This window comes from Alternaria rosae (assembly GCF_020736505.1).
Source record: "Alternaria rosae strain MPI-PUGE-AT-0040 chromosome Unknown BKA58scaffold_11, whole genome shotgun sequence".
NCBI classification, from domain to species: domain Eukaryota; kingdom Fungi; phylum Ascomycota; class Dothideomycetes; order Pleosporales; family Pleosporaceae; genus Alternaria; species Alternaria rosae.
The window spans coordinates 660567-687594 of record NW_025763580.1 but is presented as its reverse complement, the minus strand read 5'-3'; the positions used below and the strand labels follow the sequence as shown (position 1 = coordinate 687594).

Sequence of the window (27028 nt, the reverse complement as noted above, 5' to 3'; positions counted from 1 at the left end):
CACGCGCGTGAGATGACGCGAGTACATGTGGGGAAACTCTGGAACACTACTCCATCTGATATGCCGCTACTCTCCTAGACATCCTCCTCTTCACATGCTCATCTCTCAAAATGGACACGACGCCTCCATGGCTACGCGACGCCCTCCGCTTCGCTCTAACAGCGACAGCATCAACTGAAGCCCCCTGGTGGGCGCACGACTACGACGCCTTTAAAGCCGCCGGCGGAGGCGATCTCGTCGATCCGGATGACCCTGGCAAAGACCCGCGGTTCCGCAAACTGGTTGAGGCCATACTGTTCAGTCGGAGATTTTTGAACACATACAACCTAGTGCTATTGGGTGTGCTGCTGGTCTTCACAGTATGGCATTGGTCCGAGAAGGTCGTGCTGCACCGGCGGAAGAGGCGCATAGTCAGTACAACGAAGGGGGGTGATGAGACGGCTCATGAAGAAGAGGCAGAGGCTTGGAGTAGCTCGAGTAGTACTATTGAAGGGAATGCGACGCCCCCCGATACCACCGGTTCGAAGAAAATAAACAATGCCGATGAAACGAGCCCTCTCCTTCCTTCGCAGCGACCCCGACGCGTGACGAGATCTGTAGTATGGCGACCTTACTACATGCTCAAGTCCGTACTGCAATACCAACCTCGCCCCATTCCTGTCGTCAACAAAACACTACCTACCAACGCCGTCTCGCTGCTCGTCGTCGCTTGGGTTGGCCTGAATATCTTCTACAACTTTTACCGCATGCCGCTCTCCTTCATGTACCTCTTCGTATTCGCCGACCGATGCGGAATCATCTTCATCACGAATCTGCCCCTGCTTTACCTCCTCGCTGCGAAGAACCAGCCGATAAAGTTGTTGACGGGATACTCGTATGAGAGTCTGAACATCTTTCATAGGAGAGTAGGAGAGCTTGTTTGTCTGGAAGCGTTCCTGCATTTCCTCGGCATGGTTGCCGTGTGGTATGGCATGTTGAGGCATCTGGGGTTTACGCTGGCGAGATTCATATTCAACCGCGTTGTGCTGTTGGGTCTAGCCGCACTAATCGCGTATGAGCTGATCTATTTCACCAGCCTGGGAAGCTTCCGAAAGCGGTGGTATGAAATCTTCCTGGGTCTGCATATCGTACTTCAGGTCGCTGGACTGGTGTTCCTCTGGTTCCATCATCACACCTCACGGCCATACGTTGGCATCTCCCTCGCCATCTTCCTCGTCGACCGACTCGTCTACCGTATGTGGTTAAAATCCAGCACCCATCCCGCCACACTAGAAATCCTCGAAGACGACGAAACGCTTCTGCTTTCAGCAAACTGGGAAGTCGATACGAAGAAATCTGCGGTCCTAGCCAAGAACATGACACAAGGCTGGAAACCAAACGAACACATCTTCATCTCCGTCCCGTCTCTCTCCCGCAAACACGGCGTCCAATCCCATCCTTTCACTATCTTCTCCGCCGCCCCAACAACGATAACGCAAGACGGCCAAGGAAAGCACGCCTGGTTCTCCCTTCTCATCCGCGCCCAATCTGAACCAGGCTTCACACACAGCCTCCTTCGCCATGCACGCGCCTCCCCAAATCCAACCACACAACTCCGCATCCGCCTCGACGGCCCCTACGGCTCATCTCATGCGCTCGATCTTCTAGAGTCCTCCTCAACAGCCATTCTCATTGCAGGAGGATCCGGCATAGCAGTCGCCTACCCCCTCCTCTACGCCCTCTTGCAACCCTCGCCCACCGACCCCGAATCCGTCGTCAGATCTGAGAGAAAAGTAAAATTACTTTGGATAACGCATTCGCTTGATCACCGCCTCTGGATCCCAGAGGATAAACTAAAGGAATTAGAAGATTGGGGTTTAGATGTCCTCATTACGCCACCGACGGCCCTTGCCGGACGACCGGATGCTGGCGGTATTGTGAGGGAGTGGATTGAAGAGGAGGATATGAATGGGAACGCGAGGAGTGGGGTTGTGGTTAGTGGACCGGATGGGTTGGTCAGGGATGTAAGGAATACGTGTGCGGAGTTGATTTGGAGCGGGAGGGATGTCGATGTGCAGGTTGAGAAGTTTGGGTGGTAGATGTCTCTCATTTCGACAACATCTGTGGAGTTGGTTGACTTTTTGGTTTTCTGGAGTTTATGATAGACTGGGTGGGTGGGAGTTCTATTGTTGCTTCTTCTAGCGTTGTCACATTCGCTTTGGTGGTCTCTTGTGAGAGAAACAGAGAGAGAGAGAGAGAGCATTTGGGGGATGACAGTGGCAATGAGTAGCCATGTCCGAGTATCCAATAGGTATTCAGCTCCAATGGAGTCGAACAGCTAGTGGATACTCGGACAGGGCATTGGGATCAGAAGATCCAACTGTCTTCAATTTCAGACCCATCAGCAAGACCCATGTCGTCTATCTTCACACAAAAGTTTCCCCACTAAACACCAATGCTTGCCCTCTCAAACGCCCGTGCCAATGCGACTAGCCAAAGCTAACTTTGTATCTCCAAGCCCTTCATGCATGCACCAAGAAAATCCGCAATAGAACTCAGTGCTCAGGGTAGAACTACCTTCCCCGAGCACTCTCCCTGTTCTCCTTCTTCTTCTTGAGATACGCACTAATCTGCTCAACATGACTCACAAAGAAACAGCGATTCGCATCGTTCTGCCAGACCAGCACACCCAGCGCACTCGCGTACCCCAACACATCTCTGTACTCCGCATCTGAGTTGAATTCCCGCATAAGGTATCCAGTCGTAGTTTCCACACGCTCGCCTTCGTATTCCCAAAGTCGGATTTGATCCATGACCGTAGGCGGGATATAAGGAATAGTCTTCTGCATCTGAGGATGCGCGTAGGTCGTCAGATAGGAGATTATTTGGCTTGACGTGATGCCTGATTGAACGGCTTTGTGAACGGATTCCTTGGTGAGTTTACCGGAAACGAGATTGGGGAAGCGATGTTGGAGTTTGGTGAAGAGGGACAAGATGGCGATTTGGATGAGGCTGTTGGTGTACGCGTAGAGGCGGTAGTTGGTTTCGATGATGATGAAGCCTTTGTTTGCGGATGCCGAAGGGCCCGCGTTGCCTTGGGAGGCTTGTGCGATGTCGTTGGAGGAGGCGGACATGGCACTGCCGGAGTCTGAGGTTAGAGTCGTGGCGAGGCGCGTGGGGTAGAAGGTTCGGGCGTTCTTGTCGGAGCGGTAGACAAGGCCCATTGAGGAGAGGTCCTCGAGCATCTGGGATTGGGTGGGGGAGAGGGTGGATGTGGAATAGTCCTGGCCTAGTTCTAGGGAACCAAGCATGAAGAGGAAGGATAAGACTTCGGTTTCGGACATGCCGAGCTGGGGGTCGATGTCAGATTCGATGTTCGTTGGCGTCGGCTGATCTCGAAGAGGACAGTCGTTGCAGGGTTCGTGGGGTTCAATACTTACTTCGTTGGTCATCTTTAGGTAGACGATGAGCAGACTCCAGACTTGGGCATTCGTCTCTTGCAGCACAAAAGAGAAGCCGTCTTTGGTAATCCTTGGACTTCCATGTACGGTCCTCACAAGATCACCGGTGTGCAGCAGCTTCTTCGTTCCAGGACCGACTTCTGCTCTCTCGATACTGTCTCTGCTGAGCCCGGCCGCACCGCTCACCAAGTAATACAATATGCCCTCCCATTGCGATCGCGAGTATTCGTCCAGGAAGTCTATGCTTAATCGCTTTCCGCCGCTCTCTTCCCTAGTCGCAGGTACACCGAACGATCGGTGCGTACCGGAGCCCTCGAGTGCGTTTCGTAGGCTGCCCTGGAAGTCTTTGCTTATTGTCCATGAGGAGGTACCGTCGTCCTGTTTCGCTGGGGCAATAATGTGTAGGCGCTCGAGGGTGAAGAGGGCCTGTTCTTTCTCTTTACGAGCGGAAGGTTTGAACCAGGCGTCTAGGTCAGCTGCGGGAAAGGATGAGGGTCTGTAGAGCATCGCCATTACTATGGATTTGGCTATGACTTGTTAGCGATAGCACGGCGAACATGAGCAGCCCACTCACCAAGATGCGGAAGCATGCAGCGGAATACCGCCAACACAGTCGAAGGCTGCTCATACAGCCTCCTGTGTGTCGCGACAGGCAGACCCTCTAGGTATTCCAGCGCCTGAGTCGAAGATGAAGCCGACATCGTGGGGGAATGTGGAGAGGAGGATGTTGGTCTACCGCCGTATTATCATGTTCGGAGAAGAAGAGTTCACGAGAACGGGCGGAAGAGACGCGTGCGTCGCGCCTTGGGTCTGCGCAAGTGGAGGTCGCAGGTCGCCAGTCGCCAAAGAAAGTAGATGACGCGCCGAGCGAGCGGAAAGCTCACCCCACAAATTCCGCTCCACCCTTGTCTAGCTTCCGAGGTACGAGAGTAACTGCCGAGCGGAACGACGACATCAATCTTCGCACATCAGGGAGTGAGTATCGAATATGCCGGCGCTGAAGTTTGTGAGATCCGTGAGTTAATCAGAGTGCCATTGACCAACCTTATGGATCTTCTGACGTGTCGCTAGGTCTGGGAATCATTCCGAGCCAACTCCGGCTTGGAGCCAAGGTACTTTCAGCGTCCAGTGGATGCCAATAGAACTAATAGACGATTACTTTAAAGGCTTCTAGACGGTGTGAGTATGCTTTGGTCAATACGAACAACTCGCGGCTGATCCTTGATCCAGCTCCGCGTGACCTCAGCAGTCCCAGGACGCGTCAAGTTTGAGCTAGACATTCAGAAAGAGCATACAGTTCGTGCTACCCCAACTACTGTCTCCTTCAATGTTCTCGCAACTCACCTATCTTAGAACCGCCTCAACATCCTCCACGGCGGAACCATAGCTAGCATGGGTAAGCCGTCTCTCCCAAAGACCCCCACTCTAACACTAGTATCTAACGAAGTCCCAGTCGACCTCGGCGGCTCCCTAGCAGTAGCCTCACGTGGGCTCTTCGCAACCGGCGTATCCACCGATCTAAACGTAACCTACCTCTCCTCCGGCGGCAAGATAGGCGACTTGATCAAGGCCGAGGTGACGTGTGATAAGTGTGAGTTGATCATGTCGGCATGCCTTGCCCAAGACACCTAGTTGCTGACTACATCACCCCAGTCGGGAAAACACTCGCTTTCACATCCATCAATTTCAGCAATAACAAGGGAGAGATCTTCGCACGGGGAAGTCATACCAAGTACGTTGCGTTGGCTTGGAAAGATCCCAACAATATCGTTGAGGAGCTATCGCCTAAGCCTGAGAAGAAGGAGTAGAGGCACAGATACGGTGATTATGATAGGTCACGGTGCATATCCTTTAATAGGACATGATGTCTGCTCATAGCACTATGAATACATACGTCTGGTCCTGGGCCTGGCGGCCCGGGATGAGCCGCTATTGAAAATCTCATCGAATTGTTGGAAGGTCAAACGATGAGGTCTTTCAACAATTCAATGGAATTTCCAATAGTGGCTCGATCCCCGATTGCTAAGCGCAAGGCTATCGACTAAGCCGTTCGAGAATGCGGGCAAGCAAGGGCCTTCTGATTCGTGAATTATATACGTGTGAAAGCTATTCAAAGCTTCAAATCTCTTGTCGTTACATCAGTTATACATATGTCATGCTCACAGCGGACAACACTTCGGTCAATGACTAACGCCGTTTCCCTGCGAGTTGGAACCCAGACTAATAATTACATTACTACTTCCTTCTGTGGATATCTAACAATGCATGCCTTCTGTGCAGATCACAAAGTTGATATCTTGACGTTCCCATGTCATGAACGAGGTCCCAAACTCTCGCACTCCCTTTTTGCCTTCGTTGTGTCTCGTAACATCTTTTACTCTTTGCAGGTTTCATATGATCGTAGCCTCATCCTCAGCTTCCGTGTTCTCGTCCAGGTCGTGACATGGCCCTCCGTCTTCAGCATGCTTCATCATCCTGGCAGGCTTACGGACCATCCGAGGACGTCTCCTGGTTTCGCTCAGTCGGGTCGCTGCTCCTCGCCTCGTCGGACTTGTTCCAGCCTTTGCCCTTCATCAGGTTGATCAGGCTAGCCTTGCGTGGGGTCAGCTTCCTCGCGGCCCTTCCAAATGCTCCGGCTCCTGCAGAAGTCGTGTTGTCGTCGTGCTTACGGAATGGCATTGGTGGAAGATCTGCGGGATTGCCGAGAAGTTTGTGATCTCTCCTGTATTTGCACTCGAACTCCTGGACGCAGTCAGTAAGACGGATTCATAATCACGAAGTAGGTACAACACACCCAAAGGCTATCTGCTGCTTGATCGGAAGTGCACAAATCGCGCAGTTGTCCGAGTATATAGCACGCCGCGAGCTTGTCTTGGTTCAATTTGCATTCTCCTAAGAGGCCGGAGGTATGATGGGCAGGGTCAAGTTCAGCTTTCATTGCATCGGTACGCCATTGATCGTATCGAGACTGGAATCTTCCAGCCCAGTAAAGCGGCGGCATATAGTCTTTGACCTGAAAGATCTCATTGTCAGCAACTTCGGACCCCTCTTGCACAGGTCTACTCCGGAAGTGGCTGGAAGAATTGGCCCACACGCTTCCAGTTGTGTTTGGTGCTCTGGTCGGAACTGTGGTTGGTACTGGGGGGAACGCCGCCAGACCGAAATTAGATCCGGTGATTTTCATGGACGACCCAAGCCCTCGTCCAGACTGACAAGGTTTATATGTCGGCGTGGCACTCAGTCTTTCTTCGTCCGTCTCCTCGGGTATCGATTCGCACGAGCTCGCGTCTGATCTGACCCCAACATGTTGAGACGGGACGGTGCTCTTCGGATCCATGCATACTGACTGGACCAAGTCCGACAAAGACGCTGTCCTGTACTGCTTCGGGATACGAGGCACTGGTGGAGCAAATTCCAAGTGGGTTCCAAAATTATGGAAGGTATGGGAATGTGGAAGTCTGCTCACCTCATGTGTAGTCATTGCCAAAGCGTGGGATGACCGCCAGACGCCACCCAAACCATTTGGTGTTCCTAGCGTTTTCCTTTGCTTTTCCCTGTCCGTGTGCGACCGGGGAAGAGCTGGCCTGGTATGATCGCTCGTATCTGGAGTTGGTGATGGAAGCTCGGTATTGCCAGGCCGCACAACTGCAGACTTTGACATCAGGGGTGATGCTGGTGATGCATCTTCCTGTTCCTCAAACTGTATCCGCTTTGCCGTCACCGGCGTCTGCTGTGCAAGCTGTGAACTCATCCTCTTCCTTACTGTAGGTAGAGTCGCGAAGCTAGGCTCCCTGCTCTGTGAATATTGTAGTCCCGGACCAAATGACCTTCTATTGTTCAGAGTACCAGGCACTGCAAGCGGTTCCCTCTTCAACGTTCTCTCTTGGATCTGCGACCGCCTGTGTGACATACGCCTATCCGTTGGTATGTTCTCTTGCAGAAGCGGCCTTTGAGCTATTGGAGATACCATAGACATCTTAGGTCCTGGCCGCCTCGGAGCCACATATCGCGCCGACTGTGGTCCGTTGGCTGTTTTGACGAGATTTGGTGTTGTACGTGAGCGCAACTGATAGGAATGCTTCACCGGAGAACCATTGTTGGCGGCCGCCAACGCGTGGGCAGTCGCGATCTGTTTGATCTGTTGAGAAGCGCGGTACGAGACATGTTGTTGAACGTGTTGGCGCGGACTAGAGCGACGGCGCTCCAGGGATGGCGGGCTGGGAGTAGGAATTTTCGAAGGTACCGAATCTGGCTCTGACTGAGGCATTACCGCAAGGGAATGGGATTTGACTGCGCCTTCTACGTCTGCGGCGAACGACTGAGGTTCAACTCTAACTGGGAGAGGGATGAAGCTCAGCGTACGCGATCGGGGTAATGGCTGCGGTATAGTATCGGTATCTGCGCTCTTGGGTAAAGTCCTGCTAAACGGGACTGTTGCGGACTCTTCGGTCGCATCGTTGGAGTGGTTGAATGGCGCAGAAATACGCATTGGCGAAAGCGCAGCTTCACATATAGGATTCGGTGTAGTAATGTCGGTTGCAGATGGTTCAGTAACAGCCAGTGACGGTACATTCACTTGATGACGTCCCGAGGTCGTCTTTCGTTGCGAGAGGGGATTTGAGATGAAAGCGAAGCCATAGCTGAGCTTCCTCCGGAATTTGCTGCCACTGTTCTCTTGAGGCTCACTACTCACCGCGTGGTGAATTGTCGGCTTTTCTCTCCAGCCCACCATCGCCGCTGTTCCGTCTTCACTTGGCCGAGCCGTCTCCCACTGAGCTCGGATTTGCTCGAATCTGTGTTGATCTGAATATGTTAGCATGGCTGTAGTGTGGTGAGCAGCGTTTGTGGAGAAGAAGGACTTACCCACTGAGTGTTGTTGTGGATGATGTTGACCTTAGGGTAGTAAACACGGAAAGCACGAAGCAGCCACCTCGGATCAACAACAACGTCATGGGACAAAAATATGCAGTCGCGGACAAACGAAACGCCCCCGGAAGCTACGATTATGTGGGTTTCTGGCGTCAAGCCTCCAATATTCTTGAAATCCTCCTCGCGTGCCTAGTCAACGGACAACTGCACTATACTCTGTATCGGCCAAGCTATGTCAATTTGGCACTTGAACCCACAACACGAACGAAATAAGACGATATTAAGATAACAAGATGATGGGTATTCAAACACTGAAAAGCACAAACCTAAGACACCATGCTATGCTATGCAATCATTTCCTTTAGATAAAACCGAAGGTGTCATCACCCGCACTCTTTACTCCGAGTCACTGTCAATTATAAAGCCAGCCCTCATGTTACGGGCCGCCGCAGGCCTGCGCGCTACCGGTGCATCGTCGTCATCATCGTCATCAGAATCTGCATCTGCCATTGTGGTATCCATCTTCTGCGTCGTACTACTTGCTGGTTTCTTGGGAGTATCGGCATCACTGACCGCCGTTGCGCCAGCGTTCTGCGATGAAAGCGGAGTATCTGTAGTTTCGTCATCGTCCTCATCTTCTTCCTCATTGCCATCAACCACGGAAAGAGCTTGGCTGCTCTCTGCATCTTCCATATCGTCGTCACTATCGGCGAATGGCGCTTTCCGTTTCGGTGGACTTTTTCTTCTCTTGCTCTTCTTCGCCGGTGCATCGGCTTTCCGTTTCTTAGAAACGGCTGGCTCCACGGTACCAAGTACAAGCGACTTCTTAAAGACTTTCATGTTTTCCTCGCGGATCGCTTGTTCTCGCGCGAAGAAGGCGGCATCCTTCTCAGCGTCCCAGTCCTCGTCGTCTGAGTCATGTACATACATAGTACTCAATGCTTTGGCTTGCTTCTCGATTTCCTTCTTGCGGCGTGCCTCAGCTCTGCGGTCCTTCTCCTCGTCGTCAAGCTCCACGGGGCTCCTCTCTCGGCGTTGTCGCTTCAGAGTCTTGCGAGGGGCGTCTGCGTCTCTCTCAGTGGGGCCACCCTTGGCGTACTCTCCGTGGTCCTCTTCCTCGTCGCGGTCTATGCCATCAGAGTCGTCGTCAAATTCGGCCCGGCGAGTAGAGCGTCGAGCTGATGCAGCCTTGCTACGAAGCAAGTCTTCTGGCGCTTTGCCGTCCTCATATGTTGGCGGATCGAACTCATACTTGCGAATGAGATCGATGGCTTCCTGCAGTTGCGTTGAAGTAAGGGATGAAGGTATGATCCATGAAGCGTCCGGATCGTGATGTTCTCCTAACCTCTCGAAGCCGACCAGGTTCATGAGCAGTCGTAGTTTGTTGTCTTTGAACATAGCGACGCGGCGTTCTTCGGTATCGTGCTTGATGACTAGACTCGGTTAGCAGACTTGTTTGCAGTGAGAGCAAGATGCTTACAGATCGATGGCGGCTTCGAGGTTTCAGTATCTGGAACCTCGGCTGCCTCGCCTTCTGGGCGCTCTTCTACGTCAGCTACCAACGCCTTTTGTGCTTCGGCCGCCTCTTCCCACGCCTTGCGCTCTTCAGCCGCTGATGTGAGCACATCTCGTACCCAGCGGAGAGCATCCGACTTTGATTGATTGACAAGAACACCAACAGCGACACCGATCTGATCGGGTAGCTCCATTCCAGGTTTGACCTCAAGCTCTGCCGGAGCTCGTGGTGCTCGAGTGTGTATCTCGCGATCATATCCGTGCTCAAGGAAGAAGATGGTTGCGGGGATCTTGTCAAACAGCATCTCCACAACCAGCTCCGGTCGTTCCTGTACTCTCTTGACTACTTGTCTGAAGAAGTGCTTGACAAAGTCATCCCACTCTCTATAAGCTGGCGACTCTGGATCAAGACCACCTGGACCTCTCATCATCTTGTTGAAAAGTGCCAGGATGTCCACCCTGCATAGCAAGACGCCAAGCTCCATCTTGAAAGCGACGCGATGGAAGAAGCGATGCGCACGCTTGAGCTGTTCGGTATCAAGATCGCTGAAATACTTGGCAAAGGCAACGAAAGTGTTGACGCTGCTTTGGTTCACAAACTTTGCCGAGAACTTCATGAAATCGAACTTCCGTTCAGAAACCGTCTTTTGGGCTTGTTGAAGATCTTCAGTTTCAGAGACGTTGCCCTCTTCCTCTCCGTCTTCGCCCTGCTTTTCAGCCTTCTTCTTCTTGATCTTTCGGGCTCGTCTTTTCGATCGGATTTGCATGTCAACGTTCTGCTTCGCATAGCGCTCGAGCATCCGCAGGAATACATGGGAAAGCTCTGTGACTGCGTCAAGGTAGCCAAAGCCTTGATCTTTGTATGACCTCAGGATCATGACTATCCTGTCATGTGTTGACTCTTCGTAGAAGATACGATTCTGAATATTCTCGGCAATCTCTTGGTCTTCCTCAAGCCCTGACTCGGACATCTCATGCACAGTGAGCAAGATTTGCGTAAAGCATTTCAGCCCAGCGTTAAGGTCTCGCCATGCCTTCTCATCTTGACTCTTCTGCATGAAGCGGTTGAGTAGAATGAAAGTCTCTTGGTTCATGACTTCGGCTACCAGTCCGTAGCTCTCGTCTTCAGCAGATAGAACTTCAGGACTCTTCGGGTCTGCGGCCCTCTCCTTCATCGTCCGCCGCCGTGCGCACTCTGCTCGTAGGAACCACGATACGAGGTAGAAGAACTGCCTGGAGTGGCGTGTTTCCACACGCTCCGTTTCGCGCTCGATAGCTTTCCGGAGATGCAGAAACAGAGGGTTAAAGGACGAGTCGAGGAACTCCTCGACGAACGCTTTGATATGTTTCCGCGCAGATGAGGTCAATGGTACCGGAAGATCGAATTCCTCCCTCTCTTCATCGCCGGCTTGCTTCTTTCCGGGACGACGGGGTTTGTTCCACTTCTTTGTATCGTCCATCTTCTGCATGCTAGCCTGAGCCTTTCCGAGCACATCCTGCCCAGATATGGTTGTGACCTTCTCGTCGTCCCGCTTCATCCAGATCATTGTTCCAAATCGGTTATGCCGGGTCGGTGCATTGCGAGCGTAGCCTGCAAGCATGGCCTTTTCTTTCTGAATCAAGCCCTTAAGCTCGTCCGTGTTCTTGGTGTTGAGTTTCTTGTCTTCCATGAACAGCTTCTCAGCATCGATGCCTTTGAGTAGGAAGAAAAGGATTTCGAGGATAACAACATCTTGGGTAACAAAGTCCTCTCCGATACTAGACGCCATACTCAGAATCACCTGAAATATGTCCTGCTCTTGGAAAGTATCAATTGTTGCAGATCGGGAGACTTCGGCTTCGTCGGTGTCCATGTGTGCGTTGTTTGGGGGCGAGAGCATGGCAATATTGCGTATGAAGTATAGCGCGATTCGGATGATACCCTCATCTCGTGGCGTACGTTCTCGGAGGGGTGCGGCCATGGAAGGGAGCGCAATCTTGACAGCAGTCTGCAGGGTTCTGTCTCGGTCGAATTGCAAAATAGCACGTTTGTAGCCAATTTGAGCGAGCCCGATATAAGGACCATGTCGGTGGTGGTTTACGGTCGCTTCGGTGGGGTCGATTTCGTTAGGCCACGTTAAAGGCACGAGAAGTTCCACTGCAATTGTCAGTACAGTCTCAGTACCTAGGAAATGCTTGCTCACGTGTCGCAACCGCAATCTTGTGCTTCCATGCGCTTTCCATGACAGTTGGCGATATCTTGGCCAGTATCTCAAGCAAGTCGCCCTTTACGAGGTTTGCTTCGGCCATGCATCGTGCTACGTCGCGCCGATTGTACTGCCCGTCGGCGAACTTTAGCCATTTTCGTAGGTCCTTAAGACACAGCAGAGCGTCGTGTCCGAGTGCATACGTGCCGTCATCGCCGATACCACCGAGCTGTTTCCATATCAGTAGCCATTATGTCAGTGAAAGAGAATACGTACGGCAGATATCAGACTGGAGACGTGGGCGCGAACTTCCGGGTTCACAGTGTCCTGCGCCCAATCGTCCAGCGTTGTCTGAGCCATTGTGGTGGTTGATGCTCAGATTGCCCGCCGGTGTCGCGATGACCCAAAAGACGCGTCGACGCGTAGAGTGCCACAAGCGGGACAAACCGCGCAAACCCGCCAAGCCAGGGCTGATCCTCGCGCCTTCCCGCCGCCAGTCAACGTCATGCCTCGGCTAGCCCGCCGCGGTTCTCATCGGCCTGGGGAAAGTCGTTTCGAATCACATGTTGATCGTCCGTATTCCACAATTTACTTGCGCTCCTTCTAGTAAACCGCATACAATGTTTTCCGTAGCCTCAAAACAAGTCGCACGATGCGCAGTGAGGCAGCAATGCCGCGCCTTCAGCTCAACTCCCTCTGTTGGTGCTGCCGCTGAGGTCAAGAAGCTGGGTGTTATTGGAGCAGGCCAAATGGTATGCATCAAAGTTTAACCCTACAGCTATGAATCTAACATGCTCAGGGTCTCGGAATAGCTCTAGTAGCAGCACAGAGAGCCTCAGTACCGGTCCGGTTGATTGACAACTCCCAAGCCTCAATCGACAAAGGCTTAAAGTTTGCGGACAAGCTCCTCGAAAAGGACGTTGGAAAAGGCAGGATCTCGAAAGATGATGCCTCCGCAGCAAGAGAGCGATTAACGTCCAGCACATCGATGGACGACCTATTGGACGTCGACTTCGTTATCGAGGCCGTACCCGAGATCCCAGACCTTAAGCACAAGATCTTCTCACAACTTGCGCAAATCTGCCCATCACACGCCATCCTGGCCACCAACACGTCGTCTATCTCGATCACTAAAATTGCGGCGAGCACTACCACCGACCCCACAGATCTCTCGGCTTCATCGCGCGTCATCAGCACACATTTCATGAACCCCGTACCCATCCAGAAGGGCGTCGAGATCATCACCGGCCTCCAGACCTCGCAGGCTACCGTCGAAACTGCAATCGCTTTTTGTGAGAAAATGGGAAAGATTCCCTCCAAGTCCGCCGACAGCCCCGGTTTCCTCGCAAACCGTATCCTCATGCCGTACATCAACGAGGCTGTCATCTGCCTGGAGACGGGTGTAGGCGCCAAGGAGGACATTGACAGCATCATGAAGAACGGAACGAATGTACCTATGGGCCCACTGCAACTAGCGGACTTCATCGGCATCGACACTTGCCTGGCGATCATGCAGGTCTTGTACCACGACACGGGTGATTCCAAGTACAGACCCGCAGTGCTGTTGAAGAAGATGGTGGATGCAGGATGGCTAGGAAAGAAGAGTGGAAAAGGATTTTACGATTACTAGAAGAAAGAATATGTAAACACAGAGGCCATCGCGCACAACCGTATACCCGAGTACCGGAATCATGCCCTGAAACCTGTCGCTGTAGTACCCTTAACCAACTGTCGTGCCCATGACATAGCCTGAAGGTGCTCTCCATCAAATCTCAGAAGCCCTCACATATCCAATCCTACTAACCATCCATCATGGCATTATCGTAAATGCCAGCGAACCTTGGAAACTCTCTTTTTGGTAACGGCCCGCCATCAATCTCGTCCTTGTTGAAGTCTTTGAAACTTGGGACCCCTCTGTGCATCACAGGTCCACCATTAATCTCCAACTCATCCTCGTCACCAAACCCCGGCACCTCCCTTCTCGCCAAACGCTCACGCTCCATCTCCATCTCCTCCTCCCTCACTCCCGTAACAGCCCAAGTCCCCTTCCCCCACAACTTCTCCTTCAACCAGATTACCTTCTTCCTCTTCCCCTCATCCTCCTCCTTCTCTAACCTCAACCCAATCCCAAACTCCTTCTCGCCCTTCTCCCCTCTCTCATCATCTTCCATCCACACGCCACTCAGTCCCAAATCGCCCATATCTTCACACTTGTGGATGAGAGGCGTAACACCTAGTTCTACGAACTCCATTTCGTTGAAGTCGCGTATGTCATTTTTGGCTTTCTTTATGCTGGGGAACCGGTAGGATTTATTGAAGGGTGTGCGTAGGTAGGTTGCTGTTGGTGGTTTTTGCTTGGGTGGATGGATGATTAGGCGGCATTTGCGTTTAGGTTTTCTGGTCCATGGTGTTGTGGGTGGTAATGAAGAGCCCATTTGGGGAGGCGATTCTGCGCACCATCGGGATGGCGATAGGATATGCTTCATGGTCTCTAATTTAGGGTTTTGTGTTGGTGTGAGATGATATAGTTGGGATTCAACTTCTTTGCGGAATCTTGATGTAGAGGTTTGGTGAGATGGTATGGCCCTTGGAAGTATTCACAGGACATGGACATATTTTCTTACATAGCTTAGCATGAAATATGTGAGAGTTCGTGCATATAATAGTGCGCATATGGTCAGCGGAACTAGTCATTACAGTACTATAGTTGGGTTGTGTGAATACGACACTTATTTGCTATATACATCCCACATCACTGGTTAGAAACGTCGAAGTGGAGACTGATGTATAACAATATCTGGTACTATAATTGCGTTGCGTGGATACTGCATTTTACTGCCATATACAATTTTTGTCACTGGTCAAAAACGTCAAAGTGGACCCTTGTGTACGGTAGTACCAAGTACCATAGTTGCCTCGACTAGTCGACATTTTTCTACCCCAACACTCAGCCAATCAACCCAACCCTTGAACAATCGCAACGTTTCCAAGCGCAACCGCCGCAATCCGCGACACCAAACACCATACTCCTCAAAACAAATGCCGCATCCCAAACAAAAATCGTAATATACGCTTCGTATCGCTGGACTCGGAGCCCTTCGCCGGACCCTGACCCCCCACCCTCCTATCCAGTGGACTTCGCGAACCGACCCGTCTTCACCTTTCTCCAGTCAGGCAACTTATTATCCTTGCCATTCCGTTCTTTCTGCATCTCCTCGACTTTCAGACCCGAAATCATCATCGAGTAGCGTTCGTGATTTTTGCGTTCTTGGTCGTTGGAGGAGAAAGCTTCCCACGCCAGCTTCTTAACGTAGTCACTTTCTGTGATGCGCTTGTTTTGCTGTAAGAGTATGGCTCGTCTGGCTTCTTCGCTGCGCTCGGCTTGTTTCTGACTGTATGACTTTTCGGATGCTTTTGCGGGTTGAAGTGGAAGGCTTGCCAGTAAGCTGTCGACTCGCGCGGATCTGTTGATCGGCGGTCTGATGAAAGTGTTTGACGGTGCTGCAGTCTCGTCGGTGTAATGCCTCATAAGCTTATTATTGTAGGCAGCGTTGATCTCTTTTAGCTGAGGCGGGGGCCTTTGGAGATTGGGGGCCCATCGTTTCGCAGCGGCTTTTTGGATTTTGAGCTTGCGCTCTTGCTCTTTGGAGATTTCGAGCTGTGGGATTTCGAGCACGTGATTCTCTGCTGCTTTCATCTCTGCTTTGCGCGGCATTGGTCTTTTGCGCTTGCGGACATCTTCTTTGGGAGTCTCTTGCTGCAGTGTTTCGAGCTTGTTCTCGTCTGCTGCGTTGCTCTCGCTTTTGCGCTTGCGGACATCCTCTTTGGCAGTCTCTTGCTGCGGTATCTCAAGCTTCAGACGCATTGTAGGCTTGTCTGGTGATGATGGTGTCTTTGACGGTGTCATCAAGCCCATGCCGCTGTCTCTTCTCGCTCCTGCCGAAGTGCGTTTGAGCGAGTGCACTGGCGTCATGCCTGAGTTGACGGCTGAGATCCCGTTTGTGCGCGAGGTGCTCATGATTTGCTCTTAGCGTATGATAATCGCTGTTGATGTAGTAGACAATGTGATTATGATTATGATTGTGACTTTGATGTCTGAGCTGATTTTGTGCCTTTGCTTAGCGCGCGAGATGTTCAGAGCGAAGACTTTGCTTTTGGCAGATGATGCTCTGTTTGTGAAGAAGAGATGAGAGATGAGTAGGAAGAGTAGAAACAGAGGGTTTATATTGCAGTAGTCCAAGTCGGGCAAGGCGTAGTGTCCGCAGTGACTTGTTACCAGAGTCCTATTTCAGCGGGCCCTTAGCGTTTGTAGTGATTGCAGGTGTCGTTATTGGTGAGGCGCCGTGGGAGAGGTAAGCGAGTGATGTAAGAAATCTCAAGCCTAGACACAGTCAGTAGGAGACTAGGAGTCTTGTACCAATATTTTCGCACACTTACCCTTAATAGGGTTTAGCATTGTGAGACATTTACAAGATATGAGCGTGGGGTGACTGACCCTTTCAGGCATCGAGTTGAAGTTTTTGAACATCTACATCTTGACCACCCGTGACCTATACATCCTTCGCATGCCGCAAGCTTCCGCATAACGATCGTGGAACATGCTTGCCGTATGCCAATAGAGATCTCCTTCACCATTACTCCTCCTCACTCTCATCCTCGTCTCTCACCTTCTCGCAGCCACAAGGCCACAAGTGGGCGACGGCATAGCCAGGGTACTTATTCGTGAACTCATCGTACCAAATTTGCCATGCATCCCATGTATCCTTGGTCTCAAGATCGAGTGGTATCCCCTGGCCCGGTTTCGGATAGTGTGGAAACTGCTCGTAAATTGTGCTGCGGAACTTTTTGAACTCTACCCATTTCAGGTGGTCGACCGGTTCAAACTGATGCCCTTCGCCCGTGCGCCGGTCGTTGTCGGCTCGAAAGTCACCTTTACGTCCGTGGTCTCCTTCTTTCAGATATGGGACGAAAGGAGATTGGTGGGCCTTGGTAGCGCGATGTGGTACTAGGTAGCTTGTTAGCGAGGTGTGCTGTATGAAGCAAGCGGAGTGAACAGCCGAGATAATTTCTGTTTCGACCGCCCCAGGAGGTATACAGATGACTACAAGGAAGTGTGCAGCGAATATAAATAACCCGAAGTATATCAGGAGTACCCAAAGGAAAGCTCTTGCTTACTTGTGGTCTCATGGAAGTAGGTCTCGCCCTTGCGAAAACCTTGGCCAGATGTGACCGTGAGTACATGATTCTCACCATCTCCACGAATGATTATCGAAGAGCGATCGGGATTGAAAGGGTTCATTCCAGTGCTTTGCGTAAACACATCTTGACGGAAGCTTCTGACGTTATATACCGTTGTTTGCCTTGCCGTTTGCGAAAGCGTTGGTATGTCGTAGTCAACTGGGGTCCTTATGAATGCATCCTTAGCCGAATGTCCGGTATTTGTAGCGGCCGTGTTTGTTAGTGCGTCACGCTTCTGAAGCTTCGCATGTAGCTGGCCGTCCGATGGACCGTCAGGTGCGCTCCTCTTCCGGTGAGTGAATTGACAGGAGGTAATACTGCCTTTGGTCGCAATTGGCGAGTCATATTTTTTGTTAATGGATGTACAGGGTGTATTGGCCTGTATTGGTGTTCTCATACTGGAAGATGTCGGGGTGGTGGGCGCCGGGAAGGAAACGGCGTCATCAGCATCATCGGCTTCTTCTTCATCTGCGACTTAGACTGTCAGTATACCTGCGCGCATTGGATACGATGGGAAAGAAACCTACTAGACAATGTCGACTTCGGATTGCGTCCAAAAGCAAGTGTCTCCTTCTCTTCGATCCAATTCGCGAGCCTTGATTTTGCTAATCCCTCGTCCTTCAGCTCTTGTCTCTTCTCCGCGCCTGCATACTGCTCTACAATGTCAAGTAATTTGTCCACGCTGTACTTGAGTAGACCCTTGGACAAGCGAGCATACGGCCTCTTCTTGTTGCCCAAGCCGTCTTTATTATATAACGGAATTTTCAAGCCGTTCGCCTCGTAAAACCTAGCCTCGGAAGCTCGCTGCGGAGTGGCAGCTGAAGTTGAGGTCGCGCTTCTCGTGGACTTTGCCTTTGCCCTCGCAGTCGGTACAGTCTTGATAATCTTCTGCTTTAGAGGACTGCTCGCGTGGGATTCAGGAGCTTTTTTCTTACCCTTTCCTTTGCCTTTGCCTGGAGAAGACAAAGCCATCACACGCGCGAGTTCGTTGCCTCCGATAATGTTCGTTCGGTCCATGTTGTTGCTGAGTTGGACGATAGCTGCAATTGCTATAGATATGCGAGAGTTTGAAGGAGATAAAACGAGGAATCTAGCAGTGTGAGATTGGTTGAGAGGCGGAGATCTGCGTTTGTCTCAAACTCCATTCACAATGAGGTGAAGGCCGTGGATACACCGCAAGAAAGCCTGAGATCCGCACAGTAAACGCCTTCACTTTCGAACCGACAAGATACCGGGCGCTCATAGTGCCACTGAACCAACCAATGAGCGGATGTTCATATGAGGGAGCGCACAGTACTCTAACTGGCCGGGCACAAAAGGGTCGCCTTATGTGGGCCATCCGAGCACAAAGCAATTGATAGACGTGATCAAACGGTAATCCTGAAAGCTGACGCAACTACAAAGAAATCGCGTTGACACAGTGCGACGATTGAAAATACCGAATATCGAGGTATGGATTCCTAAGGTACGTAGCGATATACTCTGAAGCTCTGGCAGCTTGCATGGTATCACGTGTCGAATGTCAGCCTTGGTTCCAGTGTATTGCAACCACGGTTCTCAGTAGCTTGCGTGATAATCTGTTCTTTTTCTCGTGCTGTCTGCCACGTTCTCGAAGGGACATTGCGTCGAAATATTGACAGAACATGGAATGAGACCGACATGTACCCACAATCTGTGGCCGTGATATCTCTTTTTACTGACACTATATTTGTCCCGCCCCACCTACCTGCTAAGTCAAAGTATTGTAGATGCTCTCCGGCGGGCGAAGTAATCAGAATTTCTTAAAGAGAAGAAGTAAAGAACGATAGAGTGATCGAAAAATGAACCGGTGGCATAAGTTAGTGTACAGACTTTGATGATTTCGCTAGAGCGTCTGATGCGTCACCGCAGTACCGTGTTTATTAGTGGAGGCTGACGATTTGGTGTGGCACGGCTCCCACCGTCATTTCCGTGGACATAGTGCCGATAGTGTAGACAGCTAGCATATCGTGTATTCGAAACCATAGGCCAGGGCATGTTGCGATGGAAAGTCAGAATCTGAAGTTGGGACGTCTCGCATCGCAGAGTCGAAGTTGGCAAAGAGTTGCGGTCGGCGAGCCACGTGAGACGAGGCGGAACCGACCGCCGATCTAAAGGAGCCGAGGCATACCCGCCTCCAGCTTTCGGATCGTCATTTCGCGACACTCCAGTTCCATCACCAACCTCAATCTGCGCGTGCTACTGGCATTGCGTATCGTGTAGCGAACATGGTCCGCGAGGATATAATACAGTCGGCGGTGTCTTGTAGGTCCACGCATGGCACGCTCTACGCGACGATACTAACAGCCGCCAGTCCTCCAGGACCCGTCCGTTGCCAGCGCGCCCCTTGAGAAGCGCATCGCTTTCCTCCAATCCAAGAACCTCACACAGGAAGAAGTCGATGTCTCGCTCGCGCGTGCGGCCGAAGACCCCAGCTATCCTTCATCGCCTCCACCCCAGACATCGGCAGTAGCCAGCAATGCATACAGACCACCACCGGCAGCCCCGTATGGGAGCTATCCTCCTCAACAATACTGGCAACCGCCTCCGCCGCCTCCAGAGTAAGCATGTGTATTGTACAGGTATGACTCCGATGCTGACGGATATAGACCGCCGAAACGCGACTGGCGCGACTACTTCATCATGGCGACGGTCATGGGCGGTGTAGGATACGGCCTCTACTTTACAGCGAAACGATATGTCTTGCCCCTGATACAACCACCCACGCAGCCTCAGCTGGAGCAAGACAAGGCTTCAGTCGACGAATCCTTCAAGCGCGCATTCGATCTCCTCGAGCAGCTCAACACCGACACAACCGCTCTCAAGGCATCGGAAGAGGCACGGACAACAAGACTGGATGACGCGCTCGGCGAAGTGGAGAGTGTCTTGGCGAGTCTCAAGGAGTCGTCGAAGAGACAGGGAGACGACAACAGACGTATCGAGGATGACGTTCGCGGCTTGAGGGACCTGATCCCAAAGGCATTGGACTCTCAGAAGGAGTCAACCGACAAGAGGCTGCAGGAGCTGTCTACTGAGCTGAAGAGCCTGAAGACATTGATCGGGAACAGGATGAGCTCTCCCGCACCACCACGCCCACAGAGCACCTCGGGCTACTACGGACAAGCGCAATCGCAGACACCCAACACCAACGGCACACCCGCTGCTTCGGCATCTACACCACAGCCGTCGTCCACTCCTGCGCCCAGTGAGCAGACCAACGGCACGAGCGCTACCGAGACCCAGACAAATGGTAGCGCAACATCCGCGCCTACTCCCAGCCCAGCCACCGAGAAGCCTCTCCCTGCGTACGGTAGGCCGTCGCCGGGACGCGCTGCCATCCCGGCATGGCAAATGGCCGCCGCGAAGAAGACTGAGGAGGCCAAGAAGGACACTAGCGAGAGCGGAACTGCGGTCGATGCCGGCGCCAGTGCGTAGATTGATCGTAGCTGTATTACCTGATGAACGTTGTGCATCTTTGGCGTAGTCAATTCTATTATGTATTATCTGGATAGGGACAATTTCATGGTTACGGGTTAAAAATGATATCATCTGCGAACTACAATTTAGCGTCTTGAAGATGATATACGACGTGGGCTGCACATGTATTTTCAGGCAATTCGCTACGTCTTCAAACCTATGCCCGGTAACAAAGCGAATACTCTCGGGTCTCGCCTTGACCCAGCGGAGTTTGGGGCAGCGCTGGAGAGTTGTGTCCCATGACACTGTGGCTATCATCAATAATAATAAAAACGGATGCGTATCTCAACTGCGATGATTTGATTGCCCAATTGCACACATCCCTCCCTACCCTAGTGCAGGCTAAGTCGCTTCCGGGCCAACGTGATGTCGTGACGTCGCGATGTCGCGTTTCGCGTCAATGCTCCCACCCAACGTCGACCAGCCATCTCAAAACAAACTTCCAGCCCCCAGCGTCATCGACATTGCACGAAAACCGATATCTCATGCACGATCGATCTCGCCAATCTGTGTCTCAGACAAGAGGCTCCACACTCCCCTGACACTACGCTTGTGTTGACGTCGACTGTCACCCTCTTTTGGCTGCAGGTGCGATGCTAGCTCTGGGTCCATGGGCTATCGTGCTGTCCCTTGCATGGCGGGTGTCCAGTTGCTGTCTCTCTGTGGAGGCATGACGCAGTACAGGATACGTTCTGCGAGACTACATCGACGTCTACATGGTTTCGCATAGGATCAATGGCATTGTAGGAACGCTGGCGCACTGCCAGTCACTCCGAAAGAGAAGAGATTGTGGAGGGCTGCATTTCATTCGTTGCATCCGCCTGCAGCACCACCACAGTATGACGCGGCGACTCTCACATGTGCTAGTCATTGCATCGCATACCTCCGACAAGCGCAATCAGGTCCCGCCTCTAGTAAGGGTTCCCGCTTCCCGGATCGCCATATGCCTATCCCTTTCCAGTGCACATCAAGCCCTTGCTGGTATGGTGCTTTGTGGAGGTCAGTATGGCATTCTGGACTATGCGGTCATAACTATGATCGCGGTATGGGATCTAGATCGCGGCCCTGCCTCCCTATTGTTTTGAACACCATGTTGCATCAGAGGCTTGAGAGGACATGGTTGACACCATGACGTAGCATATTTGTTCACATCGTCTACATAAAGAGGTAATCCCATCTGGTTTCTTCTACATCAGCACATCATCACATTTCAATCAACCACTCTCGTCTTCAAACACTTCCACCAACAATCCATCCACTACCCAATACCAACCACATCAACACCACCATCATGAGCTCCAACGAGATCCCCAACGGCAACGCCATGGACAACGACTACAAGTCCCGTACCGGCCAGACCGAGATTCCCGTCCAGAACGATGAGGCACCTGTTGAGGCGACCGAGTACACCAACGGTGGTGACTCTGACGCACAGTTGGGTATGTATCTCAACAAGTACTGATTTCTATGACACGGTCCTAATACAACGCAGAGCGCGATGAGAAGGACGCCATCGATGAGAGCAATATTCTCGACGAGCGCACACGTGGTGCTGCCAAGTCGGCTGGTACTTACACCGAGCCCGGTGACGAGGAGGGTCTTGGTGCCGCTGCTGACGGCTCTGACGGTACTTCTGCCACCCGATAGAGTGTGACAACCTGTAAAGAAAGAGGTGGAATTAATCGCGTGTTTTGATCAACCTGATATCCCATTTAGTTAAACATCTTCTTAATTTCAAGTTTGTGTCACTATCGCTTCTTGTTTTGCTTCATAAAAGATGTGCTGTGCTCAGTCTCCGTCCCTGACATATCCACGTGATACTATGTTGGCAAACTCATGTCTTTCGCTAAAGTCGCACATTAGGAGCCTTTTGGAAGCATACTTTCGTGCATGTCGTTCATTGTTCACCAGTCTCTCAAGTCAACTTCTACGGTTGCCTGTTTTGATACATGACACGCACGGGCGGTGTCGACTCTTGCGCGCAACTATCCTTACTATTGCTGTACTGCAAGAAAGCTGTGCCTCAATATACCAGTACCAGTTCATTCGAGATGCTCACTTTCATTTTCACCACTTCGCACACGGGGTCTTCCCGCATGGTCTTAGCTCAGCTGCCGTTTGCTGTTGGATATGTGGATCGAAAGTCACTTGCGATCACCACCAAACCACCTGATGATCATAAAGGAATAACTTTGCGACATACCTGCGCTGCTTCCGTGACTTGGTGTGATCGCTGCTTTCTCAGTCTACATCTGCGATTGTCGCGACGCTGTTGTGACATCACGTACCACCCCACCGCCAACGCATACTACTTCTCCTTCTAGCAGGCGCAAAGATGGTGGGCAGAGGATGTGCAAAGACTATCGCGAATGGTAAGTTGAGTCGAACGAGTGCGGTGTAGCGATCGCTACTTCCTGAAGTAGACACTAAGCTTGGGAAGACCCGCATGCAACATAAGATCTCTATACTGATAGTATCATAGAGCGTGCAGCCCGAATTAGAGCCACCAAACAGCGCGTCTTCATCTCCGGTCTAAAGGGTGACCACACGCTCGAAACAGGTGTCGCGTACCACTACCGAGGCCACTTCATTTATGCCTATCCGGCCGGTAACCCAATTGAGCCAGTGCCCTTCTCGACCAAAAAGGGCATCAACATCGTCGGAGTGGTTCAAGATCAAGCTCCGTTCTACGAATCCCAAAACTCAGATCTTGTGTCTGAAAACACTGTTGCTGCTTTACAGAGGTCATGCATTCACGAGTGGGAATGGCAGCAGGAACAAGAGAAGAGCAAGAAGCAAGAAACGAACGAAGCGCTAGAAGAGGAGAAATCTGGAAAGAAGAAGAAGGATAGCACGGCCGAGACTGAGGCTGTGGCAGGCAATGCAAAGGAGATTGATGCCGCTTCAACACCCGAGGCAAGCGCGCAGGACCCGTTACCCAGTCAGGCTCCTTCACGTGTCCCGTCATTCACGACACTGCTAGTACCCTCACAAGTATCTTCGAACATCGGCTCACGTCCCACCTCTCGCCCTCGACCAGTACCGCCTCACCGCACTTCATCCTCCTCAACCAACGTCCCACGCATCGGCGCCGTCGAAGCTCCTCCCACCACCAACTACACTCCGCAGACCTTCTTCCCGGTAACAAGCTACACACCGCACGACCGCGGCCACTACCTCGCCTACTCCGCTCCAGGTTCCCGCAACGCCTCCGTAGACAACACACCCTTTATCTCACGCCCTGTATCGCCAACCCACCGCCACGGTCTGAGCGTCCGCAGCGGACAGAACCATGCCTCGCTCCGATCCATAGCGAGCACCTCGCGTCTGAATCAACTTCTGGCCGCAGAAGGGATCCGGCGATCACTGAGCCCCCTCGCAGATTTTGCAGGAGGTGGAACTGGAAGTGCATCTCACCACCCTCCCCAATGGCAGGAAGAAGATATGGGAGCCAACCTCTCCGTCTCACAGGGCTGGATGCATCCCGAAGACATTTCCGCTTTCGTAGAAACTGTTTCACGCCGTCCAACTCCATCGCCATCCCGACTTTCGTCACGCTCGCACACGCGGAGCAGGTTTCGTAGCTGCAGTCCACGAGATACTTCACCCGATGATGGTGGTGAGAGTGGTTTGTATCTCCACGGTCTGGGTCATCCAGACGTGATTCGTAAGTCGAGGGCTCAGACTAGGGAGAATAGTCCGTTCCGTGCACCGGACTATCGGTCCCAGGAGAGTGCGGTGTATTTAAGGGGGTTGGCGCAGAGGGATTACGAGACGGGTGATACGGGGTATGAGTTGAATGCTCCGGCTAGACAGGATGATGGTGGGTATCCTGCGAGCACTGTTCAGCGCGATACTTCGTCATCGAGGGCGCAGACTCCCATCGGTCAGGCACCTGCCGGTCTACGCGGAGGCTCAGGTCAGCAGCGCGACATCACACCCGCATTCAGCTTTCCATCGGCCCGTCAGCCAGAAACATCCTCTTTCCCCGCGTTCATGGACCCCGTTCCGTCTCCCAGCTACATTGTACAGGCCGAGAAGAAACCTATAAACACCGGTCGACCACGCGCCGCTTCAAAAGCCCTAAACGAAGCTTACAACGCCGCGAACCCATCATCAACACCTCGACCTGTCTTCTCGTTCCCCTCACCCGACGAGCAGAAGGAAGGCAACAATACCAGCGTCGATGCCGATGTTGGCGTCAATACCGGGAACGCGGTATTCACCGCCCGTTGTCCGATCCATTCAGAGTCATGCAACGGTCAGGATGTAGTGCATACATACATCACGGAGCGTGCTAGAAATGGTGCTGGATTCAAGGATTTGTTTCCGACGATTGAGTGTGAGGATGGGAGAGTGATGGTAAATTGGGCGAGGATGAAGGATGAGGAGATGGAGAGGCTGAGGGGATGAAGTGAAGTCAGCTGATGGAGTTCATCGACTACACTGCCATGGAAAGTATTGAAGGAAGGAGCGATGTGGTAATGGAATGGAACATATGTGGAAGGGAAAACACACTGTACGATACATACACACACGAACGAGACGAAAACTGGATAGTAGCAGGCCATGTACGGACCTCATTTCAGTATAGACATACAAAGAAACAGATACCGATAGTGTAAGGAAACAAAAGCCAGCGATTATGATGCCGACATAAAAGAAAACGGCTTGCTGACATGCGCAGACAACACTGGGATTGTACTTATCCTGATTCCGCAAAATAGAACTTTTCTTTCCTCATAAACACGACGCTCTCCTGGGTATCTTTACTGTTTCAACAATACACTCCCCCATGACACCCCGCTAACGCCTCGAATCGAACTGGCTAGATTGTTCGGTAAAGCATGCTGCTCTTCGTGTGTAAGGCGAGCTTACTCGTCAGTTGCGACAGCCTTCTTGCGGCCCCTATGTACCGTTAGTAATGGGCATGTTGTTGGCTCGTTGGATCAGACGCACCTTTTCTGGGGAACCTTCTTAGGCTCAGGAGCTTCCTCGTCAACGTCACTGTTGGCCTCAGGCTCCACCTTGGCGGCTGCGACCTTCTTGCCTCGGGCCTTCTTGGGTGCCGGAGCATCCTCAGTCATCTCCTCGTCTTCGTCTACCGGCTCTTGCTTGGGCGCGACCTTCTTGCCGCGGGCCTTCTTGGGAGCGGGGGCTTCCTCTTCGCTGTCGTTGTACTTGGGGGCGTTCTTGGTCCTGCCGCTGGCCCGAGCCTTCTTAGCCGGAGGAGCTGCCTCTTCCTCGACGCCGTCTTCTTCATCAGCGACCTCCTTCTTGGCTGGCCGACCACGCTTCTTCGGGGCGGGAGCTGGCACATCCTCCTCCTCTTCATTTTTGACCTTCTTGGCTTTGGGTCCGCGCTTCTTCAGGGCTGGTGCAGGCGCGTCCTCCTCGTCTTCGTCTTTGACGGCGTTCTTCTTGGCCTTGGCTGCGGGCTTCTTCTTAGGTTTCTCGTCCGCGTCATTGCCGTCCTCCTCGTCAGTCTTCTTGGCTTTCTTCGCTCGAGGCTTCTTAGCACCTGGTCGGTTATATTCAACATCATCAGCCTGATGATGTCAGTAAAGCAATGTCTGAGTACTTAGTTGAGATGGTGTGAAAATACTTACATGCGTGCAGTCTTCATCTGGAATATGGCCGTTCTCCAGCGCGAATTTGACTTTCTCCTGAAACTCTGCAGGCAACTCGTCGTAGCCGTCGACCATGTCAGTGTCACCTCCGGACACCTCGATCAGATTCTCGATCTGCTTGGGAGTAACGCATCCCCTAGACACATTAGTAAGTGTACTGGCCAAAAGATCATGGCAGATCTTACCAATGGCGGTATTGCCAGCTGACATGCTCATGGATGGTGACCTGAACCGCAAAGCGGAACTGGCCCTTTGTGATCTTTGAGCCGGCGTCTTTGCATTCCTTGACTTGACAACCAGCGCGGTTGTTAGGGGAGGCCTCTGACATATGCTTAGTCTAGTCCTGATTGGCGTAAAACAGTATATCTTTCATGAGATAGGTAGATGATTGGCTGTGTAGTACTTGGGGTCATCCAGGCACTTACCGACGCGATAGACACCCATAGTCGCGTTATGTTAGCGTATGGTGTGGCTGGCAGAGGGTGAGTTGCAATGTATCTTGCGAAGACGTGCGGAAGTGATCTTTTATGTATGCGAATGTCTTAGACTGCAACGGTGAATTTGTTCAGTCTTGGTCCAACTGCTGGAAATGTCGCGAAATGTTTGCGCGGGTCGACGCGTGAGGTCACTGGAAGGCACTAGCGGCAGGCAGCCT

The 27028-nt window shown here is 52.0% G+C and overlaps 13 protein-coding genes across 13 annotated transcripts; 6 read left to right on the top strand and 7 right to left on the bottom strand.

The window, feature by feature from the left end:
- The first annotated feature begins 36 nt into the window (after positions 1-36).
- On the top strand, positions 37-2174 carry BKA58DRAFT_53190 (uncharacterized protein). Its single transcript, XM_046175470.1, has one exon. The coding sequence runs from the start codon at positions 111-113 to the stop codon at positions 2076-2078; it is 1968 nt and encodes a 655-aa protein (XP_046020944.1). The 5' UTR covers positions 37-110; the 3' UTR covers positions 2079-2174.
- Positions 2175-2512: 338 nt separating this feature from the next.
- On the bottom strand, positions 2513-4230 carry BKA58DRAFT_53188 (transcription factor Tfb2-domain-containing protein). The gene is made up of 3 exons (XM_046175469.1): positions 4015-4230; positions 3420-3967; positions 2513-3329 (listed from the first exon to the last, which is right to left on the bottom strand). The coding sequence occupies exons 1-3, from the start codon at positions 4139-4141 to the stop codon at positions 2553-2555; spliced, it is 1452 nt and encodes a 483-aa protein (XP_046020943.1). The 5' UTR covers positions 4142-4230; the 3' UTR covers positions 2513-2552.
- A 65-nt stretch (positions 4231-4295) lies between these two features.
- Positions 4296-5419, top strand: BKA58DRAFT_53165 (acyl-coenzyme A thioesterase-like protein 13). Its single transcript, XM_046175468.1, has 7 exons — positions 4296-4455; positions 4512-4552; positions 4607-4619; positions 4671-4736; positions 4794-4836; positions 4894-5031; positions 5094-5419. The coding sequence occupies exons 1-7, from the start codon at positions 4429-4431 to the stop codon at positions 5246-5248; spliced, it is 483 nt and encodes a 160-aa protein (XP_046020942.1). The 5' UTR covers positions 4296-4428; the 3' UTR covers positions 5249-5419.
- A 505-nt stretch (positions 5420-5924) lies between these two features.
- BKA58DRAFT_324915 (uncharacterized protein) lies at positions 5925-8259 on the bottom strand (the record flags this gene model as incomplete). Its single annotated transcript, XM_046167984.1, has 2 exons — positions 5925-6182; positions 6235-8259. 2 exons carry the CDS (start codon positions 8257-8259, stop codon positions 5925-5927), a joined length of 2283 nt encoding a protein of 760 aa, XP_046020941.1.
- Positions 8260-8643: 384 nt separating this feature from the next.
- On the bottom strand, positions 8644-12422 carry BKA58DRAFT_53161 (timeless protein-domain-containing protein). The gene is made up of 4 exons (XM_046175467.1): positions 12287-12422; positions 12008-12239; positions 9790-11961; positions 8644-9742 (listed from the first exon to the last, which is right to left on the bottom strand). Exons 1-4 carry the CDS (start codon positions 12368-12370, stop codon positions 8706-8708), a joined length of 3525 nt encoding a protein of 1174 aa, XP_046020940.1. The 5' UTR covers positions 12371-12422; the 3' UTR covers positions 8644-8705.
- A 208-nt stretch (positions 12423-12630) lies between these two features.
- On the top strand, positions 12631-13640 carry BKA58DRAFT_324271 (3-hydroxybutyryl-CoA dehydrogenase; the record flags this gene model as incomplete). Its single annotated transcript, XM_046167956.1, has 2 exons — positions 12631-12762; positions 12810-13640. The coding sequence occupies 2 exons, from the start codon at positions 12631-12633 to the stop codon at positions 13638-13640; spliced, it is 963 nt and encodes a 320-aa protein (XP_046020939.1).
- Positions 13641-13809: 169 nt separating this feature from the next.
- On the bottom strand, positions 13810-14496 carry BKA58DRAFT_444250 (uncharacterized protein; the record flags this gene model as incomplete). Its single annotated transcript, XM_046174052.1, has 1 exon — positions 13810-14496. One exon carries the CDS (start codon positions 14494-14496, stop codon positions 13810-13812), a length of 687 nt encoding a protein of 228 aa, XP_046020938.1.
- Positions 14497-15097: 601 nt separating this feature from the next.
- Positions 15098-15774, bottom strand: BKA58DRAFT_393523 (uncharacterized protein). Its single transcript, XM_046171100.1, has one exon. It carries the CDS (start codon positions 15723-15725, stop codon positions 15135-15137), a length of 591 nt encoding a protein of 196 aa, XP_046020937.1. The 5' UTR covers positions 15726-15774; the 3' UTR covers positions 15098-15134.
- Positions 15775-16644: 870 nt separating this feature from the next.
- Positions 16645-18265, bottom strand: BKA58DRAFT_444247 (uncharacterized protein; the record flags this gene model as incomplete). The annotated part of the gene is made up of 3 exons (XM_046174051.1): positions 16645-17015; positions 17186-17722; positions 17776-18265. The coding sequence occupies 3 exons, from the start codon at positions 18263-18265 to the stop codon at positions 16645-16647; spliced, it is 1398 nt and encodes a 465-aa protein (XP_046020936.1).
- A 1148-nt stretch (positions 18266-19413) lies between these two features.
- BKA58DRAFT_369212 (peroxisomal membrane anchor protein) lies at positions 19414-21038 on the top strand. Its single transcript, XM_046168958.1, has 3 exons — positions 19414-19531; positions 19581-19827; positions 19876-21038. The coding sequence occupies exons 1-3, from the start codon at positions 19495-19497 to the stop codon at positions 20699-20701; spliced, it is 1110 nt and encodes a 369-aa protein (XP_046020935.1). The 5' UTR covers positions 19414-19494; the 3' UTR covers positions 20702-21038.
- An 893-nt stretch (positions 21039-21931) lies between these two features.
- On the top strand, positions 21932-22455 carry BKA58DRAFT_53115 (uncharacterized protein). Its single transcript, XM_046175466.1, has 2 exons — positions 21932-22182; positions 22236-22455. The coding sequence occupies exons 1-2, from the start codon at positions 22035-22037 to the stop codon at positions 22388-22390; spliced, it is 303 nt and encodes a 100-aa protein (XP_046020934.1). The 5' UTR covers positions 21932-22034; the 3' UTR covers positions 22391-22455.
- Positions 22456-23078: 623 nt separating this feature from the next.
- BKA58DRAFT_449489 (uncharacterized protein) lies at positions 23079-25454 on the top strand (the record flags this gene model as incomplete). The annotated part of the gene is made up of 2 exons (XM_046174317.1): positions 23079-23115; positions 23226-25454. The coding sequence occupies 2 exons, from the start codon at positions 23079-23081 to the stop codon at positions 25154-25156; spliced, it is 1968 nt and encodes a 655-aa protein (XP_046020933.1). The 3' UTR covers positions 25157-25454.
- On the bottom strand, positions 25387-26983 carry BKA58DRAFT_53096 (uncharacterized protein). The gene is made up of 6 exons (XM_046175465.1): positions 26799-26983; positions 26559-26694; positions 26353-26509; positions 25885-26292; positions 25703-25770; positions 25387-25651 (listed from the first exon to the last, which is right to left on the bottom strand). Exons 1-6 carry the CDS (start codon positions 26815-26817, stop codon positions 25618-25620), a joined length of 822 nt encoding a protein of 273 aa, XP_046020932.1. The 5' UTR covers positions 26818-26983; the 3' UTR covers positions 25387-25617.
- Positions 26984-27028: the final 45 nt, after the last annotated feature.

Coding starts and splice junctions, on each gene's coding strand:
- BKA58DRAFT_53190 (XM_046175470.1), top strand. CDS start 111: ATGGACACGACGCCTCCATGGCTACGCGACGCCCTCCGCTTCGCTCTA.
- BKA58DRAFT_53188 (XM_046175469.1), bottom strand. CDS start 4,141: ATGTCGGCTTCATCTTCGACTCAGGCGCTGGAATACCTAGAGGGTCTG. Junction 3,968..4,014: donor CTGCATGCTTCCGCATCTTG/GTGAGTGGGCTG, acceptor AACAAGTCATAG/CCAAATCCATAGTAATGGCG. Junction 3,330..3,419: donor ACCTAAAGATGACCAACGAA/GTAAGTATTGAA, acceptor ATCGACCCCCAG/CTCGGCATGTCCGAAACCGA.
- BKA58DRAFT_53165 (XM_046175468.1), top strand. CDS start 4,429: ATGCCGGCGCTGAAGTTTGTGAGATCC. Junction 4,737..4,793: donor ACATTCAGAAAGAGCATACA/GTTCGTGCTACC, acceptor CACCTATCTTAG/AACCGCCTCAACATCCTCCA. Junction 5,032..5,093: donor CGAGGTGACGTGTGATAAGT/GTGAGTTGATCA, acceptor ACATCACCCCAG/TCGGGAAAACACTCGCTTTC.
- BKA58DRAFT_53161 (XM_046175467.1), bottom strand. CDS start 12,370: ATGGCTCAGACAACGCTGGACGATTGGGCGCAGGACACTGTGAACCCG. Junction 12,240..12,286: donor TCTCCAGTCTGATATCTGCC/GTACGTATTCTC, acceptor ATATGGAAACAG/CTCGGTGGTATCGGCGATGA. Junction 11,962..12,007: donor CAAGATTGCGGTTGCGACAC/GTGAGCAAGCAT, acceptor TGACAATTGCAG/TGGAACTTCTCGTGCCTTTA.
- BKA58DRAFT_393523 (XM_046171100.1), bottom strand. CDS start 15,725: ATGCCGCGCAAAGCAGAGATGAAAGCAGCAGAGAATCACGTGCTCGAA.
- BKA58DRAFT_369212 (XM_046168958.1), top strand. CDS start 19,495: ATGGTCCGCGAGGATATAATACAGTCGGCGGTGTCTT. Junction 19,532..19,580: donor AATACAGTCGGCGGTGTCTT/GTAGGTCCACGC, acceptor AACAGCCGCCAG/TCCTCCAGGACCCGTCCGTT. Junction 19,828..19,875: donor CCGCCTCCGCCGCCTCCAGA/GTAAGCATGTGT, acceptor TGACGGATATAG/ACCGCCGAAACGCGACTGGC.
- BKA58DRAFT_53115 (XM_046175466.1), top strand. CDS start 22,035: ATGAGCTCCAACGAGATCCCCAACGGCAACGCCATGGACAACGACTAC. Junction 22,183..22,235: donor TGACTCTGACGCACAGTTGG/GTATGTATCTCA, acceptor AATACAACGCAG/AGCGCGATGAGAAGGACGCC.
- BKA58DRAFT_53096 (XM_046175465.1), bottom strand. Junction 25,771..25,884: donor AAGCCCCCGCTCCCAAGAAG/GCCCGCGGCAAG, acceptor GCAGCCGCCAAG/GTGGAGCCTGAGGCCAACAG. Junction 25,652..25,702: donor AAGAAGGTTCCCCAGAAAAG/GTGCGTCTGATC, acceptor AACGGTACATAG/GGGCCGCAAGAAGGCTGTCG.